General features: G+C 45.3%; 1 protein-coding gene across 1 annotated transcript in view; it reads left to right on the top strand.

Annotated features, from left to right (window-relative positions):
- Positions 1-19,113, top strand: part of arrb1 (arrestin, beta 1) — a 44,738-nt gene that overhangs the window by 7,667 nt on the left and 17,958 nt on the right. The window contains exons 2-3 of the mRNA XM_062552888.1: positions 17,016-17,046; positions 18,772-18,832. Coding sequence (XP_062408872.1) covers positions 17,016-17,046; positions 18,772-18,832 — 92 coding nt within the window. The remainder of the gene's footprint in view (positions 1-17,015; positions 17,047-18,771; positions 18,833-19,113) is intronic.

The raw sequence follows: 19,113 nt of genomic DNA, 5'->3' as shown, positions 1-19,113 counted from the left end.
ATAATCAGAGAATCCTAATTCGTATGCGGCCTCATAAATATATAAATAGATAGATAGATAAACAGACAAATAAACACGAGAGAACAATACAAACGACCATGTCGCTGCTGCGACTCGGCTATATGCAGGGACAAATCACTGCATGGGTTCTGGCGACCTCTGACCCCTGTCTCAGGGGGGCCATTAGAGCTGTCAGGCTTGGGTCAGCATCATGCTAAGTGACCTGTCAGGTCTCAGCTCCCACCCACCCACCTCACAGCTGTGTGTGTGTGTGTGTGTGTGTGTGTGTGTGTGTGTACATTATGTGTGTGTCCTGAACCTAGAAGACCATGTGAAACGTATTAAATGAATGAGCCAGGTCATTCAGAATGACAGGTGGTTTAATATCAGGGGCTGTTATAGTCTCAGCAAGTAGAAGCTCAAACTAAACAAGCCAAATACCGTTGTCTCTGTCTGATTTAGTACACAGAACATACTGTTTATATTCAAAAATAATATAATGATGATATAATTCTTAATATAAAAGCTTCTTCCTAAGCAGTACATGTACATGAGGAAATATGTACAGTCTTGTTGTTGTGGTCTCAACAGAAAGTGAAGGCAAAGCTGTGTGTTGTCTCTTCTATACAGAATAAAATCATAGTGTATGGGTGTCATGAACTCTCAAAGCACTGGCGCAGTATGTGTGTGTGTGTGTGTGACGGGGAGGGGGGATGACTCAGGATGGACTGAGGACAACAGCCATTGGGATTCATAGAGAGTGTTACTGAGTGTCACTGCCCATCCATCCATCCACAAACACTCATCCATCTTCAGACCCCATCTATCCTCCAGAGCCCCAGTGCTCCCTGTTACCTGACCTACCCCCGTAACACACCACTCCATGTGTGTGTCTGTGTGTGTGTGTGTGTGTTTGTGTGAGAGAGAGAGAGTGTTTGTATACACTTTCTGTGTGTGTGTGAGAGAGAGTGTTTTGAATGATACACTTTCTGTGTGTGTGTGTGTGTGTGTGTGTGTGTGTGTGTGTGTGTGTGTGTGTGTGTGTGCTGAAATCTGTGCGGATGGACTGATGAGGTGGTAGAGCATGACTGTAGGCCCTCGATGTGTGTGTGTGTGTGTGTGTGTGTGTAGAGAGAGTGGCTGTCGGACATCGGTGTGTGTGTGTGTGTGTGTGTGTGTGTGTGTGTGTGTGCATGAATCCACATCCAACATCCAACATTTGTGGCTCGGGTCTAACAGTGAGGGTGACAGCCAGTGACAGACCCTCGGACTAGGAGGGCGGCTCAGAGACTTATGACGGTTGTCATGTGGAAGATTCGCCTGTCACAGACCCTTCATATGGCCAATGGAGACGCCCGCTAAGACTGAGTGTGTCAGCTACCGACAACAGCATGAATCAGTCCGTCAGTTCTTACACGGGGTCGGAGCGGACAGGACAGAATGTTTTGTAACATTAGAGAATATTCCAAGTCAGTTAGCATCAATAAATGTTTTTTTTTAGAAATATGTTATTTAGTGTTTTTATAGGCATTGTGAAAAACATTTCATAGTATATGGATAGGTTACCTTTATGTCTACCCTATCCATAGCAAGTGTTACCAACCAGAGAGCAGTCGGAACTTTCTAGATATTAGCCTCTGGACTAAATTGAAATGCGTGCAGGTGAATGAGGGGCCTTCACTGATATGCAGCTCATGTCAGCACCTGTAAATTAGATCCCACTGCGTTGTTATCACTCTTATCAGGACTTCTGTCATCATGTGTCAATCACTTTTCTGTCTGAGCAGTGAACATACAGTCCAGTCGCCCCAGATAGGTCACAGAAGCAATATAACAGACACCATTGCAAATCAGCTTTCATTCAAAGGGGGGATTTCTCCCAGGAGGATTGTCATGCCTTATTATGCCCTTCTTTGTGGACCAGATATTAAATTCTGTGTGTGTGTGTGTGTGTGTGTGTGTGTGTATCAGAACGCTTGCCAAACATTTGGGCGATGTACTGTATGTATCTGTGTGTGTGTGTGTGTGTGTGTGTGTGTGTCTGTCTGTATGTGTGTGTGTACGTATAGAGAAAGCTCCCCATAAGGCCAAATCAACAAGCCAGCAAGTTTGAAGGGCTCAAAGCGAGCTCGCTGGCAGCTTAGAGGTCCTCTGACACACATATCCTCTCCGAGGGGAAAATCCCTCCTCCTCGCAGTGAGAGCGTCTCCAGGCGGTGCCAATAAACCACCCTGCGCTCCCCAGCGCCTCCACCAAGCCTGGCACTCAGGAAGAGGGGAGGAAGGGAGAGGCAGAGGAGGGAGAGAGAGAGATACAGTAGAGAGGACAGGGAGAGGCAGAGGAGGGAGAGAGAGATAGAGAGGACAGGGAGAGAGAGAGAGAGACTGAGTGAGGGAGGGCGGGCCTTCTCACACCCCTTTGAAAATGTGGAGCAGTTTAGCATCATCTTTCGCTGCTAATGGACAGAACTGACCACAGGCCCTGATGGACATCAGCATTAGCTCTAGCAGTCTCTCTCTCTCTCTCCCCTGCTCTCTCTCCTCTTTCTCTCTGCCACTCTGATTACAGTACCTCTCTCTCTCTCCTCCCCTCTCTCTCTCTCTCTCTCTCTCTCTCTCTCTCTGACTTTCACTGGCACAGGCTCTGTTTCATCCTGTTGTTCGTGGCTCACACATCTCCATTTGTCTTTCTGTTTGTCCTTTCTCTTCCTCTCTCTCCCTCTCCCTCCACCCTCCATCCATCTCTCTGTGTGTGTTTGTCTGTAGCAGCTCTTGTGGAGCCTGCGTGGGGTGGTGTTGGTGGTGTTGGTGGTGGTGGTGGAGGAGGAGGAGGAGCCCCTGGCTGGCTGTCTTACATAAGCAGATGTAATGCATGCAGGGCAGGCTTGCTGCCGTCACGGATCACCGCGTCTGTGCTCGACTGTTTTCCACTCTGCTCGCCTCCTGAGCGCTCCTCTCTTCCACACCTCTCTCTCTCTCATCCCTCCTTCTCTCTCAGCCTTCCCTACTAGCCCCTTGTCTCTGTGTTCTCGTTTATTCCCTCTCCTCTCTCTCATCCCTCCTTCTCTCTCAGTCTTCCCTACTAGCCCCTTGTCTCTGTGTTCTCGTTTATTCCCTCTCCTCTCTCTCATCCCTCCTTCTCTCTCAGCCTTCCCTCGGCCCTTGTCTCTGTTTCACTCGTTTATTCTCTATCCCCTCTCTCTAACCCTTCCTCTCCCCTTCTCTTTCTTTCCTAATTAGTTCCCTCTCCTCTTTTCTCTTTGGTTTCTTCTCTCGTTCCCCTCCTAGCATCCTTCCCTCTCTCCTCTCTCTCTGTTGTCATTTATTCCCACTAGTGTCTTCTCTCTCACTCTTCCTCTCCCCTTCACTCTCTTTCCTTATTTGTTCTCTTCTCTCTCTCTTTCACTTCTTCCTTCTCTTCTCTCTTTCCTTATTTGTTGCCTCTCTTATTTCCTTATTTCTTCTCTCTCTTCCCTTATTTGTTCCCTCTCCTCTCTCTCTCTCCTTTACTCCTTCTCTCCTCTCTTCTCCATTCTTCCGTGTTATCTAGTCTGTGGTCCTCCATAGTGTCTCCAACTCTCCTCTCCTCTGATTGGTTAATCCTCCTCTCCATGTATCTTCTGGAATCCTTTGCGCCTCTCCCACTCTTCCTCTGTCTGTTCTCTTTCCCTCCATCCTCTTTAATTCAGACATCTCCTCTCCTCTCTAGCACCCTCCCATCCCCCCCAGCCTCTTCCTCTCTTTTCTCTCCTTTCCTGTCCTCTCTCAATCCTTCGCTCTTCCTCTCTTTCATCCTCTGTTCTTTTCTCCGTGTGGTGCTCCTCTGTTCCCTGTCATGGCCACCCATTGAAATTCAGTGGATAGGAGCGTAAAGGCCTACACACACACACAAATTCCCCCTCTCTCTCTCTCACACACACACACACACACACACATTCCCTCTCTCACACACATCCTCTCTCTCTCTCTCTCACACACACACACACACACACACTCAAACACACACACACACACACACACACATTCTCTCTCTGCTTCTCTCTCTCTCTCACACACACACACACACACACACACACACACACACACACTCACAGGGCACTGATGGCATGCGCAGAGATGTGCCCGGTCGTGCCCTGCTTATTAAACAGACAGACCCAGTCATCCTTTGGGCTCCCGGTACTCCTCCTCCACTTCCTCCCCTCTCTCACCTCCTCTCCACTCTGCCCTCCCTATAGCTCTTGTTTGAGTTCAGAGGGGATGGACTCTCTCTTATTCTCTCTCTCTCTCTTACACACACACACACACACACACACACACACAGATAGACACACACACACAAACATAATTACACAAGCTCGCTCTCTCTCTCCATAGTTGTGTGGCCTGGTTTATATGACCACTACTTCTCACAGGGATGGCAGTGGTGGTGGTGGTGGTACAGTATCCGAGTATGTGTGTGTGTGTGTGTGTGTGTGTGGGGTGGGGTGTGGGGGGGGGTTCTCTGCTACACTGATACCCACTATGAGACATGACACCAGAGATGATGAGGATGGTGATCATGGTAACATCAGATCTAAATCCAATGCTGGGGTCTGCAGAAACGACCAGAGGCGGCAGCCAAGGCGGCGGTGGTGGTGTAGCGGGTGCGGTGGGCGGTGGTGGTGGGGATGACGGGGGTGGTGGTGGTGGTGGAGCTGGTGCGGTGGGCGGTGGTGGTGGGGATGACGGGGGTGGTGGTGGTGGGAGGGAGTGGAGACGAGGAGGGTGAGACACTCACCCGAAATGAAATCAATTCCCCCCGATCGGTGCAAAGTCTCACAGGGGGGTCAATCCAGACAAGTCAGTTAATGAACCTTTGTATTTTTCTAAAGGTGCCTTGTTAGTCTCAGATCAAATCTATTGACAGTTTGTAATTACTCAATAGGGTTTGCCTTATCTCTCGATTACACCTACTGCTCGACTGTCTTCTTGTACTGCTCCAGGGAAGACGACAATGTTACATGCGTTTTGTTAGCTTGGCTCAAAGTGGTATCATCTCCTTAATCTATCAAGTGAGGCATAAAATTATGCCAGGAATAATCTGTCTTCTCAGGACCTAACTGTCTCAAGGTCCTCTCAAATTTCATGCAGCATTTCTGAACTGTCTTTGTTTCCATTCTGCTAAAGAGCAACACTCAGATGCTAAGTGAAAATGACAAAACAGTGTTTCGAACACACACACACACACACTCACACTGCTCCCCACACTTTCACCCCCCCCCCCCACCCCCCTTCTCCCCCCAGCACCCCAACCCCCCTGACGATAACACAGAGAGCGATTCAGCACGGAAGATGCGTCGACTCAGCATAGGAAATTGTGCAGGGAGGGCTTCTCTGTGCATTACGCTGTGGTGCCACTTATTTAAAAATTCATATGCACACTCTGAAAGGCCTGACTGCATGTTTGCCTGCCTATTATGACAGGGAAAAGAGAGTGAGGGCGGGGGGGGGAACAAAACACATTCAGGTTGAGAAAGCTTCCTGGAACTTGTGAGTCAACTGTGATCTCACGCAAGATAGCAGGAAAGATCTCGCCTTGTCTGTTTTTGTTGTCGTTGTTGTTTACAATACGGCAAAAGACAGTTGGCGTTCTATAATTTAAGTTATGGTTGTCCACATCAGTGTGTTTTATGAAGCAGAAATCCAAGATGACTTTGAAACGTCTCTCGGATTCAACACCTCCACAGCTGATGAATCGGTTCTGTCTTCCACTGGAGTGGCGGTGGTCGACTGGGTAGCGGCGTAGTGGCGTAGTGGAGCAGGCGAAGTTGCCACGGAGACATAATAAATGTCAATGTGGGTTATCAGCGCGTGGTTATGAAGCTATTCTAATGCTGAGATAAATCAGCGGGCGGAGAGCCCTCACACTTTGCCTCGGCCGTGTGATGAAGTGAGGGGTGAGGAGGGCCATTAATCATCCTCCCGAGCCAAAACACACCGCACAAGAGCCTGCAGAGGACGTGGCCCACATCTGGGCCAAAGGTGGACCTGAGGTGCAGTCAGAATAGCTTAAAGCAACACTAAAGAGTTTTTTTGTACCTTAAAATAATGTACCCAAAATCATTTCAGCGGCTCATCAACTCGTAACAGGGTGAACAGCACCTCTGCATTCGCTTCGCGGCCCTCTATCGGCTATAACCGCACTACAGTATGTAAGTTTACCAGATTAGGTAACAGTTCTGTAGTACGATGGAATGAGACATCAATTCAGAAACTACAAATCTGACTTGCTTCCATGTCGCAATACATCATACTTTCATTAAATCATGCAACATACCTTGTCTGTGGACATCGTTATTTGCTGGATAAACAAATAGCGAACTTGGGAGCACTTCAACTCGGCGAAGTAATATCATCACTCTAGTACTTTCAGTTTCACTTTGGAGTGAGGATATTACTGCGCCGAGTCTAAGTGCTCCCAAGTGTTATTCCGCCACACAATATAGTTATCCCTTTTTCTTACCTACTTGGTCGTGTGACTACTCGTGTAACTGTATTTTAATAGGGAAAATATGGCGGTGTTTGGTCCCTTCTAACGCGCCAGAGCCAGTGAGTGCACGCATTGAAACGTGAGAGGTATGTATCAACTCGTCTTAGTTAAGGGAATAACGTAGTTTAATATGAAAAACGGTAAAGTGTTCCTTTAACATTTGTGAATGCACACATCCATGTCAGATCTCAACCAGACTCTGTGATACATACCACAACATACCCAGGGGTGCATTCAAATTTGCAAACAGCCAAATTTTCTGTTTGCCCTCAGTTTTCCGCATACACTCGCAAACAGTTTGAGGAGGTAGTTTTGAGTTCAGAGTTGCCATTGAGATGGAATGTTTGCACAAAATCGTTCACATTTATCTGTTCATATAAGCATGATCGTTGTGAACATTCGCCTCTGTTCAAGGAATTTGAACGCACCTCAGAACAATACCAAATCTCTGAAACATTATCTGACAAGTAAATATTATTTCAGTTCAAATTTGAGGGGGGATTTCTTTTGCAGGGCTTTAATATACAGTAATATCTTGAATTTCCCCTTGGGGATCAATAAAGTATCTATCTATCTATTTGTCCTTGAACCTCACATGAGGCTGAACAATAAACAGTCAAATGCAATTAAATGAGTCTGTGGCAACAAGAAATAACCAAACAACTGAACAGAACCCAATATTAGGGAACAGAGCATAATAAGTGGTATCAGTCATTCTATTTTCTGACTCATCCGATCAAGCGTAGGCCCATCACTGAGTTACAGTCAGTGATTTTGGTCCAAAATGTTATAGCCCCTCATTAAACATTCATGTCTCTTTAAATGAGTCTCGGGATTTAGCATGAATCCACTTAGCCCTCTGATAAATTATTTCAGAAATGTGAAGCCAACCCACCCCTCCCTGCTCCTTTCTTCTCCTCTCCTTTCCTCCTCTCCTCCCCTCCTCTCTCTTTATCCTCTGCTCTCCTCTCCACCCCCACAGGAGGAAAGGATCAAATGCTACACATGCGCTTCTGTCTGGCCCTTTGAAGATGCTCAGCCCCCGCACCTTCTCCGAGCGAAACCAAAACTCTGCAGTGGTTTCTTTAAATGAGGCGGAATGTGGGTCAGAGAGAGAGAGAGAGAGAGAGAGAGAATGAGAGAGAATGAAATTAATAGAACAATGACGCCAAACCTTTTTTTGTATTCCTTTCCTCATAATGCAAACTACAGAGGCCTGGGGGTGGGGGGGTGTGCTTATTTGAAACACAAACAACGGTTCTTGTTAGTGACCTAAATCAGGTTAAGATTGTTCTGGATCAAATTGATCAATAGGTCTTGTATGGTGAATGTAATGCACCGCAACCCTGGGTAAAGCAATGATACTTTCACAGCGCCAGTCTGTTTGGACCATCATCATGCTTTGGACTGTCCTTGTATGGGATTTGTTTTTTTAGAGGGCTATCAGTACAGGCCAGGCCTCTGGCGTGGGCAACATGACTCTAAGTCCTCCCCTGCTGCTCCAATGCCCCCGTGACCCCCCCGCTCCCTCACACATTTTTTCTCAAGGATTTTAGCCATGCATGCATTGTGTGTTGGCAGCTTTCGCTCCTGCTGCTGTTTTTTTTTTCACAGAGAAATCACAGAGCATTTTGAGACAACCGCTGTGTGTTGAGGCTCTGCTATGAGGTGTCTTATTCATGCCTTGTTTGGTTTGCTTTTTATTGATAAGGTTTCAGTGTTGTTCACAGATGTGTGAGAGGTGTGTTTGGAGGTTGGGAATTAGTGGCATGGTTTCAGTGGTTTAATGGCAGGTGTTGTGCATGGTTTTCTTACAATAGGAAAGACCACCTAGTGGATATGCTAGAACCAGTATGACCAGCATTGAAATACAGTAGCTTAAGCCAATTTCAATATATTTTACATTGTACTGTTTTGCTTTGTTTTGTTTTTTTAAAAACAAGAAAGATACAAAGTAGTTTAAAGTGTGTATACATATATATATATATATATATATATATATATTTCATTTGAAGTGATTATTTTGTCATAAAATAAAATATCTTGGAGACTCCCAGAGTACCTCAACAGAGAGTCTGTGTACCACCAGTTTGAGAACCACTGTGCTAGAACTTAATTAGATGATTCAAAAAGATAAACATCGCTTACCAGAATCTACAGTACATTTTCTACTTGATATGACACTATGGTGCCCTGTGCATTCGCAACACACTCAGTTTAGTGTGATTTATTTAGAAACCAGCAACAACCTTGAAGCCTTCATTATTTGTAATCATCCCACATCATGACATCTGTTCAGCTTCTCCTCCTCATCCCTCTCTTCCTCCTCCTTGGGAAAGAGCTGCGAGACACCCCTGACTGACAAGCATCCATCAAACAACAACTCGATTTCCTTCCACCCCTAACCATTTCCAGATTGAAAGTTCGAGAGCCGCGAGAGCATAGCGCTGGGAGAGGCTTGTGGATTCGACTAATGGAATGATGTATAATTCATTCACACACAACACAAACCCAGCAGCTGAATGAGTTGAGACGGCAGCGTTCAGTCAAAGAAGAGGAATTGCTCAACAGATGCTGCGCATCGGGGCTTTAGTCACAGTGCAAATGCCGTGCAAATGTTTTTTTTTTCTTTTTTTTCTGCGAATCGCGGTAAAGCCTTTTGACAGCCAGGAGCCGGGAAATACACCCAGCAATACATTTGTTGTGGAAGAAGAAACCTTCTGATTAGAATCAGAGATAACGCAGCCTCGCAGACAAATCCTCGTAGCGGCTTCAGCGCCGAAGCCATACAGATGAAATGTCAAGCTCACTCGAAGGAAAAAACACCACCTCTGTGGCAGAGGGTTTTAAGTTAATTGTGTAACATATCTGATCACTGCACAGTAATCATATTGATTTGCTCAAAAGTGCCTAATGCCTTTGTTTCCTAATCAAGCCCTCTGCATGGAATAAATACCAGCCCCCCCTCCCAAAAAAATCAATACTGATATCCATGAAACCAAGACATTTCGAAAAACCTCATCTCATTTCACAGTGCGTTTCCTCAGCTGTGGGCAGCTGGTTGAATTTGAAATGATATGGTGGTTTGTCTCCTCTGAGTGCCAAAATGACGCCGTGGTCTTGGGGTTCACGAAAGGAGACCACCGTCCATTTCTAAACCGTCCATCTGTCGGGGCAAGCCGTGCCCAATTGACGGCCATTATGGTGGTGTGGGGGGTAGTGTGGAAGATGGGACGGGTGTGTGTGTGTGTGTGTGGGGGGGGGGGGGCATAATTGAACCAGTAAGCCTGGCATGGGAGAGAGAAGGCTTCCAGACAGGGACAGTTGAATGCATGCCATGTCACAGGTGTTGGCGGTGGGCCCTGGGCTGAGCAGATGTCCCCCTCTTGGAAACACACAGACATGAGAGAGATGTGAGTGACTCACCCCGGCCGACATCAGCCTGTGGATTTACACCCCGCAAAAGCAGATGGAAGAGCACAACTGGACTAACAACAACAACAACAACAACAATAACAACAATGAAAGAGAAATTAAACTGTTCAAACGACACCCTGGCACAGCTGTTCCCTAAAGCAGCATAAAACTTTTACAGATGCACCACACACACACACACACACACACACACAGACACACACACAGACACACACACGCACACACATATTAAGAAGGGAAAATTCTTTTTTATAATTTGTTTTGTTGTGCACATTACTTTTTGTTTTAAAATAAAAAAACACAGACAGGCACGTGCCAGATGTGTTGTTGTTAGGGCTGAAAAAGGAACAGAAGACCCTGTCATCACGGCTGCCTTTATTTTGGAAACACGCTAGCTCTGTTTTGTTCGGCAACTGCATTTACAGCACGCTTGGCCAGCCCCGGTCGTCACATCATAATTCTTGGAAGGCAGCTAGGCTAGCAACACAATAGTGTTTTAACATCCAGACAGACAGGCCCACGGAGTCCCAGCTCAGCAGCGCCGTGCCCAGGCACGAGCATAGCAACAGGGCAAATAAAACCAGCTAAGATATTAAACCTGACACGGCCGACAGTAAAGTGTGTAATGTGGTAGTTAACACGGCCTGGAGATTATTCCTAATTAGGAGGCGGAGGGGAAAAAATATAACTGGGTGTTAAGACAAAAGACATCTGGTGTTGCCATGTCAACCATAATTTAGATAGGAAGGGCGCTCCCGGTGGCATGCAGATAGTCCTTTTCCTTTGAGTTAATTTCTGCCTGCACTGTCAGGGTCTTCATGGTTACTTTGATGGGAGATGTTAGAATGGAGGGATGTGGTGTGCAGATGCTAACGGGTCTGTATGCTAGAGGCCAAGTGAGCGTGTCACGCTAGTAAACCGAGACAATTCTTTGCATGCACAGCATGCCGCTAACACTCTATAGTGATGTCATGATCCGACCCCCTCCCTCTTTTACGAGTCTTGGTGCTGTGAGTTTTATTATGAATGAGGCGAAGGAGGTCTGGCGCCACGTCAGTTAAGGCTGCTGGATGTGTTGACTCAAAGTTTATGTCCAATAAAGTGACCATTGCCAAAAAGGCATTTGACTGTGACAGTTACAAGTGTGGCCTTTACGTCAACACACCACTGCAATGAAGAGTATGATTAGGCTGGGTACAATTTGGATTTCGCCCTGCAGCTCAGGCTGCAAACCTACGCATCTATCTCTCCTGCTTCCTGTTCACGTTTGCTGGGTCAATCAAAAGATTGAGCTTAGTACTGTATGGTGATAGCCATACTAGAGTATGATAACACTGTAGGCTACAACAAAGGGTTTGCTTTCTGAAAACTTTTGATTGCATTTTCTTTTTCAGTTTTTTGGGCAGCTTATCACAAGAATCACTTTTACATTTTAGTACACTGCAAAAAATGAAATCTAGCCAAGTGTTGTTTTAAGTATGAAAATACTTAGGCTACCTTGCGCTCTCTCAAAAGATAATTTTGAGACTTAATTTTGAGACTTGATTTAAGAAGACTTTGACTTATCTTAAGGAGTCTTATCAAGACAAATTTGTGCTGAAAACAATACCAACTATTTTGTTTTTATCTTGATATAAGATTAAAACAGTTGGTTAGATTATATTAGACAAGCAGTTTTTGCAGTGTATTACAGTGCATGCCATGTTCATTTAATTATAGCATATGTTTGTAATTCCCCATTATATTGGGTGTATCTTATGGATTTTAAGCTGCTGGTCATGAAAATGGCATTGGGATTTTTGCATCGAATGCTATTGTGGAGAATTCTATTTAAATAGATTTTATGTTGGATTTTAAGCATAGGCCTACTATATTGCTCACAAATAATGCTGTGTTGGTCTATCTGAGAAAGCTTGGGCATGACTTGTAAGCGTATTGGTTGTATTTCAAGTTGCTGATCATGCAAATCACCTCAAAAATATGTAAATTTCACAACAGCTGCAAGAGAAGCACCAAGACAGCACCATTCAGTAAGCATACTGTATGAATTCACCCACAAACCCAGCCTTTTACAGTAGATCTACTTTATGTCTAATATTTGTCACCAACCCTGAGCTCCTCAAATTTGTTGTGCAACATGTACCTTACTGACAACCTGATAATGAAAACAAATCTTCTGCAAAACATTGTAATATCAGTAACCTATTGGCTTGGCATAATTCAATAACATCTATTCCAGAGTTTCTCCAAATTCCAAGGTGATATATCTGTAAATCTGAATTTATCTTTGAGTTCAGATTGAGACTGACAATCATGATCACAAGGTTTTATTTTTTTCCGGTAGTAAATATTTTTTCCAATATTTGTTGTCCAGTGCCATGAACAACACAGCAACACAACAGGTCCTGTCTGAAAACTCAGTAGCACAGCAGGCAAAATCTGGAAAAATCTTTATTATGTCTGAGAGACCTACAGTAGCTCTTGAGTACTCACAAATCCTACGACTTTACGATGTACAGTATGTATCGTCCTGAAACGTCTCACACAGACGCACATACAGCAATCCAAGGAAATGACCTCATGTTAGGAAGTACTTTGTAGTTTATCAGTGTAGGGATCGGGCCTGATGCTGCTGCTGCTGCTGCTGTCATTAACCAGAGTGTTTAAGGAGGAGGAGGAGACGCCCCGGGCCACTGAGGAGCTTGAGAAAGCCCAGTCTGATGTATGGCAGGGCTGAGGGGGGGTCTGATGGATAGGGAGGCAGTTTAACGGTGCCTGACGCCATTAAGCTGGGGCCTGAGAGTCGCTGGAGAAGGGCGGGTGTTTATCACCCTCTTTTTTCTGTCAGGTTTGCTGTGTTTTTATCCCTATAGAGATGGTGTACGTTGAGGTTTTTGGGTGCGTGGTGTTCCTGAACCACACAACGTTTCGGTAAAGAGGGGAGTGGAAAGTCAAAATCTCATCTGACTGTTCTATGCGGTCTCCCCACATGTTCACACTCTTCTCTCTGGTTCCCCTACTTCATTTTAGTCTGATCAACTATGCCCGAATAAGAGCTGTTCGAACCAATCAAATTGTCTGGGCGGGCTTTGATGATGGGCAGATGAGCAGCAATGCTATGTCTATTACGTCACCTGAGAACGCTACGGTTGATTTTGTTTGAAAGGATTGAAATGGGGGACTGATGAAATATTCCAGTTATCTCCAAGTGAACATAGAGCATGTTAACCTCCATTTATCAGCCAGATATACTGTATTCAGCTATGTCCTTTTTATCACGGGGTTACAGGCGACCATTTCTGATGGTCAAAAGTAAACAGCGTTTATATTCTTTTGAGTGTTTTTCATTTAAAGGTTCGACTTCATGCTTATTCGGTAGACCACAAACGTTCATATTGCATCCTTGTTTACAAGGGATGCAGAACAGGCTATATTGGTAAATGTGTTCTGGAGACAAATGAAACAAGCTGTTTGAATCGTGACCCGGCAAGTAAATGGCAAAATGTGTTTATACTATATTTTATGCATGTGAGACATGGAAAAGCAGATTTAGAAAGATGTAAATATATTTGAGTTTATCAGGCAGGGAATTGAGTTTTGTCAAGTTAACCTTTGGCAGGCTGTGGGTCATGAAACCAGTTATTTGGTTGCCCTCCCCCATGTATCGCCTAAAGTAACACGATGAAACTTGCCCAGACTTGTTGTTATCATAATATTGAGATTCAGGAAGATGATACAGTGTAACTTGTACCGTAGGTTGCTCACACACAATACACTCCCTCATACCAACCTCAAATTCCTTCATAACATTAATCACCAGTTCTTAAGAACTTTAATCATCCAGTCGAAGCACACAGAACCGGTTATGTGGTTGCCTAGCAACATTGCTCAATCTGGGCATGCATTCACAATGTCAGAGACTTGTACCGCTTTGTACCGCTTGAGAAGTTCAGTTGTGACTGTTTGAGTGCATGTCTGATACAGTATTTAGGCTAGAGATATAACAGGCACGTCAGCATATTGATTTGTTGACAGTTTACAGGTTATGGTATGTCTCGTAGGCACAGAAAAAATGTCCACTTAATCAACATCAACAGAGTCAGTGTACAGATGAAGGAATAGATTAAATAGAAATGGAAAACTGCACACTGCCCAGGTGCACAGCTGAAAAAAACCCTTTGACTTTAATGCTTGGGTGGCCTTAGCCCACCCTGGTCCCTGCCTAGAACCACTCTCCATTCTTACACCCTCCTGAGTCTGCCTCCTAACTCCACCTTTCTCCATCCTTACACCCTCATGAGTCTGGTTCCCAACGCCATCTTTCTCCACCATCTCTGGTTCCCAACTCCATCTTTCTCCATCCTTACACTCTCCTGTGTCTGGTTCTCCAACTCCATCTTTCTCCATCCTTACACTCTCCTGTGTCTGGTTCTCCAACTTTTCTCAGTATGAGTGTAGGCTAATCTACTCTTTCTTACTCTCCTTCTTCTGTCTTTCTTACTCTACCCTAGCCTGCCCTTCCATCCTACTCTCCTCTCTCTGGCTCTCACTCTTTCACCACTCCATTCTTGCTTGCCTCCTCTTCCTCTCTCCACCTGTACTCCATCTCCTGTCCATGTTTGGCTCAGTAGCTCTCTGTTGACACTTTGTCTTCCCTCTTGTCATCCTCGGTGCTCCTGCCCATCACTCTCTCTTATCACTCTTTCTCCATTCTACACACTGTGTGCAAATCGTCTGATGCTTTTTGGCAACTATGGCAACATATTAACACAATCAAACACGCACACACACACGCACGCGCGCACACACACACGCACGCACGCGTGCGCACACACACACGCACGCACACACACACACACACACACACACACACACACACACACACACACACACACACACACACCACTTAGACACTTTGTCTTCCTCTCAGTATCTCTCAGACTGTTTCTCTCTATTCTGTCTCTCTCAGAGGATGAGTGGTGGTGGGGGGGGGGTTAAGTTATTATTGATAATTGAAAATGCATGAGCTACTTCAAGAGTTATGTGAGTTTCATCTCACAGTGCCTCTCCATTAGTTTGCATTAGATGTATTGATTGTGTGCAGTTCATTAGCATTAGGAGCTTGCAACAGGTTTCATTAAAAATCAATCAAAGTTATAAAAGGCATTCAACAAATGTTTATACATAATTGTAGTCACAACACATTTAATTTATAAATGCTGGCAAGCAACAACATGTTTTGCCGCCATGCATATGGAGCGGTTCTTTCTCCTAACACTATGGGTATTTTTCCATCATCCTTTTCCTGGAGGGAGTTGTCCGTCTCTAAGCTCTGTTAGATTATGTGCGCTTGTCGCCCTCCAAAAGCCTGCTGATTCCAGGCAAGCTGTTATTATGTTACCGAGAGGAGGTCAATTAAAATGGCACACTGGCCCCTCCCTGTGATTCTCTATTTAATAATGGCCACTCGGGGGAGAGGCCAGGCTCTCATGCTGCTGCTGCAGGAAGAGGGGTGTTGGTGCTTATCACTCCAGCAGACGCGGGCTCTTTAGGCTCTTCATGTGGAAGGATGGAGCAGTTTAGTGTGTGCATGTGTGTGTGAGTGAGTGAAAGTGATAGAGGTGTGTTTGTGGGTGGGGTGGGGTGGGGGGGTGTTCTGAGATTATGAGAGAGAGAGAGAGAACAAGAGTTATTGAGATCACAAGAGAGAGAAAGAGAGATATTAAGATTACAAGAGAGAGAGAGCTAATGGCTTTGTTTTGCAGTTACTGTGTGGATTTTTAAAGTTTGTGAGAGGGCTTGGTTTCCTGGTCATTACAAGCTATTACACACCACCATACTAATAAAATCTATTTCGCTTGTGCCGCTGCAGGGATGTCATTATTACCCTCTGATTTTTCTTGGAAAGAAGCCTTACAGAGAATCAAAAATTATAATTTCCCTGGCTTGATATTCAGAGGAGAGATGAAAACAATTGATCTAATATTGTTATTATAATATTGTATTGTGAAAATGTGCTTGGCAACCATTGTTGTTCTCTCTGCCTTAGCAATACATCCTCATTACATTGACATTCAATTTGTAATGGTTTCAGCCTTCGAGAGAGAGAGAGAGAGAGAGAGAGAGAGATCTCCTTTCACAAGTGGTCGAGCCATCATTAAAAATAAAAAACATGCACTCTCTAACTTACACGGGGCGCTTACTTTGCTTTCCAAAGTAAGCTTTTATGTCTCCTAAAGCACTCCCGTTCTCAGGCTCTGACACGGCGAGTGCTTTATGGCTTCGTTTCAGCCCCGGGCCCTGTTTGGTGCGGACTCTTGTCACCGTAACTGATGGCCCTGATTTGTAACGAGCCGCTCTCAGATTTGGGATTGTTACGGTGCCACTGAAGCAGTAAATTTCGCTCTGCTCCTTGGGGAGACTGCGGGCAGACCATGCCCACTACCCTGCCCTGACAAGGGGCCCCGTGGCCAGGCTAATGCAGAAATGATGATGTCTGGACTGTTGTATTATTTAGTTTGGTTTCATTTTTGGCTTTCCTGGTACAAGCAGAGTGATTAATGTACTGTGCCCTTGGATGTTGCTTTAGGACACTGTAGTTTGAGATAGCTGACGTATTCACCTGATATATGGCTCGTAGTATTTATCGTAACTCTCTAATGTGTCCTTGTGCACTTTAGCTACAGTACAATTTTATTCCTTATTTGCAAATTGCTTTGGATGAGAACATCAGCTAAATTAATGCACGCAAATGTATGTGTAGCTGAATGTGAAACAAACTTGGCCTTGACCTGGAACAGGTCCTTTGGATCCATGCCAGGAGACGGGCTTATGCTTGTAATATTAAGGTGTAGGTGTAAAGGTGTAGTCTGACATGAATGAGACCTGTGTTGTGTTAGACCAGTTTACTGTCTGAAAAGTTTGTTTACATTTATGCATATGTTTGTGTTTATGTTGATGTTTATGTTTATGGTATTTGGCAGATGCTTTTGTCTAAAGTAATATGGCCTGTGGTTCCTTTTTATTTATTCTCTCCTTCCCTTGTTTTTCAGGGTGTTCAAGAAAGCAAGTCCCAATGGCAAGGTAATATTCTATTCTATTATTCTCCTTTGTGTTGATCTCTAAAGGTCAACAACCCTACTCTGATAGCAAGGTGAACTTAATCAACCATGCAGAACGCACAGCAAATACTTGAAGTGTCAAGTGATGGAAATGAAACAAGCCTGTGTCAGGCACATTCCACTTGACCATCAAAACTACCCTTTCTAATTAAGCCCACAACAATCTGGATCAATACCTGAGATCCAACACCGGCCCAGTAGCAGTTGCCTTTCCCAAAGTCAGAGCTCTTGAAGAGGAGAGCAGATCAGAGGAGGGGAGCGGAGAGGAGAGGAGAAGGGAGGAGAGGAGAAGAGAGGACAGGACAAGGGGAGATGGGATGGATGAGAGGAGAGGAGGGGAAAGGAGAAGAGAGGAGAAGGGGAGATGGGGAAATGGATGAGAGGAGAGGAGAGGAGGAGTAGGGGAGAAGAGGAGGCAGAGGACTGCATGTCCACTCACATGATGATGAGCAGGGAGCGGAAGAGGCTGCCTTCTCACACAGACGTCCTTGCATCTCCCGGAGACAACCTGCTGACAGATCGAAGCCATGATTGTTTGGACGGCGGTCAGCAAGTTGGCACGGCGATGAACTGTCTCTGGGATTCACTGTGGGAATCCAGGACAGGGAGTCGAGCGCAGAGACAGGCCGGAGGTTGTGTAGCATCGCAGCGTTGTGTCGGGGCCCTCTGTGGTGGTCAGATCCGCTGGGCGCTCTGTGGTGGTCAGATCCGCTGGGCGCTCTGTGATGGTCAGATCCGCTGCTTTAGAGGCCTGGCAGTGGGGGGCTGAGACAGGGTGCACTGGGGTCGCTGTAGAGGAAGTGGTCGTGAGGAGAATATGAAAGAGCCGTGTGTGTGTGTGTGTATGTGTGTGTGTGTTTGACGTGTGTATGTGCATGCGCACACGTGTGTGTGTGTGTGTGTGTGTGTGTGTGTGTGTGTGTGTTGTGTCTGTGTGTGTGTGTGTGTGTGTGTGTGTGTGTGTGTGTGTGTGTTTGTGTATGTGTGTGTGTCTGTGTTTGTGTGTGCATGCATTTGTGCAAGGGTGTGTGCGTGACAAGGAATGAGCCAAAGACAGAAATGTGTTTTTGTATGGGTCCATTGTGTCATGTTTGTATTATTGTGCACGACTAAGATGTGTGTCTGCGTGCGTGTATTTTGGGGTTTCTGTGGCAAGTTTTTGTGCCAGCGTGTTTCTGTCTCCATGAGAATTAGTTTACGTGACAGACTGTGTCTGCTTTTGGGTTCATTATGGTGAGTTTCTGTGATTCGCAAGAGAAAGAGAGAGAGAGAGAGAGAGAGAGAGAGAGAGAGAGAGAGAGAGAGAGAGAGAAAGTGTCAGCCTCACCCCTCTGTGAGGTTACAGCCCTCTCTGGAGTCACACCAAGGTCCTCCCGAGATATTCATGCCGTCTTTAACGAGATACAGATGAGAAGGCCGGTCTTTGGGTGAGCCTCCCAGCCCTGAATGAATATTGAAGAACATCGAATCAGCCAGACACATTACGCACTCAGCCAACTGAGCAGCCGGAGCTGAAATTAAGAGGGTTAAGGCTGAATAGCTAACACGCTCCGTCTCATCATTTGTCTATTTCGGCTATTTCCGTACGCAGAACATTTAGGAAAAGGGTAGAGAGGGTGTGTGAGGGGCTAATCAGTGCTATTCATTAATATTTGACATTTATGTTGTCTTTTTTTTCTTCTTTTAGCTCACAGTCTACCTTGGGAAGAGGGACTTTGTTGACCATGTGGACCTTGTGGAGCCTGTCGGTATGTGTACAAGCATGGTGTTTTCATTAAACACATTTTTTATCAAATCTGTGTGGAGGTGTCTGATCATCATCGCCGTCTGATCATTTCAATCCCTTTTCTCTCTCTCTCTCTTTTTTTTTTTAAAAAAAACATGCTACACTTAAAGCATTACAGTTTTTGCCTGATGCTCATTATGTCAACACCTTACACACAGCCAAATAAGACATACTGTAGCACTTAAGGACATAAACAACTCACATCTGTGCCAAAATGAAACACTGCCATCAAAACTCAACAAT

The sequence above is a fragment of the Sardina pilchardus genome, chromosome 13 (genome assembly GCF_963854185.1).
Source record: "Sardina pilchardus chromosome 13, fSarPil1.1, whole genome shotgun sequence".
In the NCBI taxonomy this organism is placed as follows: Eukaryota; Metazoa; Chordata; class Actinopteri; order Clupeiformes; family Clupeidae; genus Sardina; species Sardina pilchardus.
Note: the sequence above shows the minus strand (reverse complement) of the source record. Positions and strands in the feature narration are given on the sequence as shown.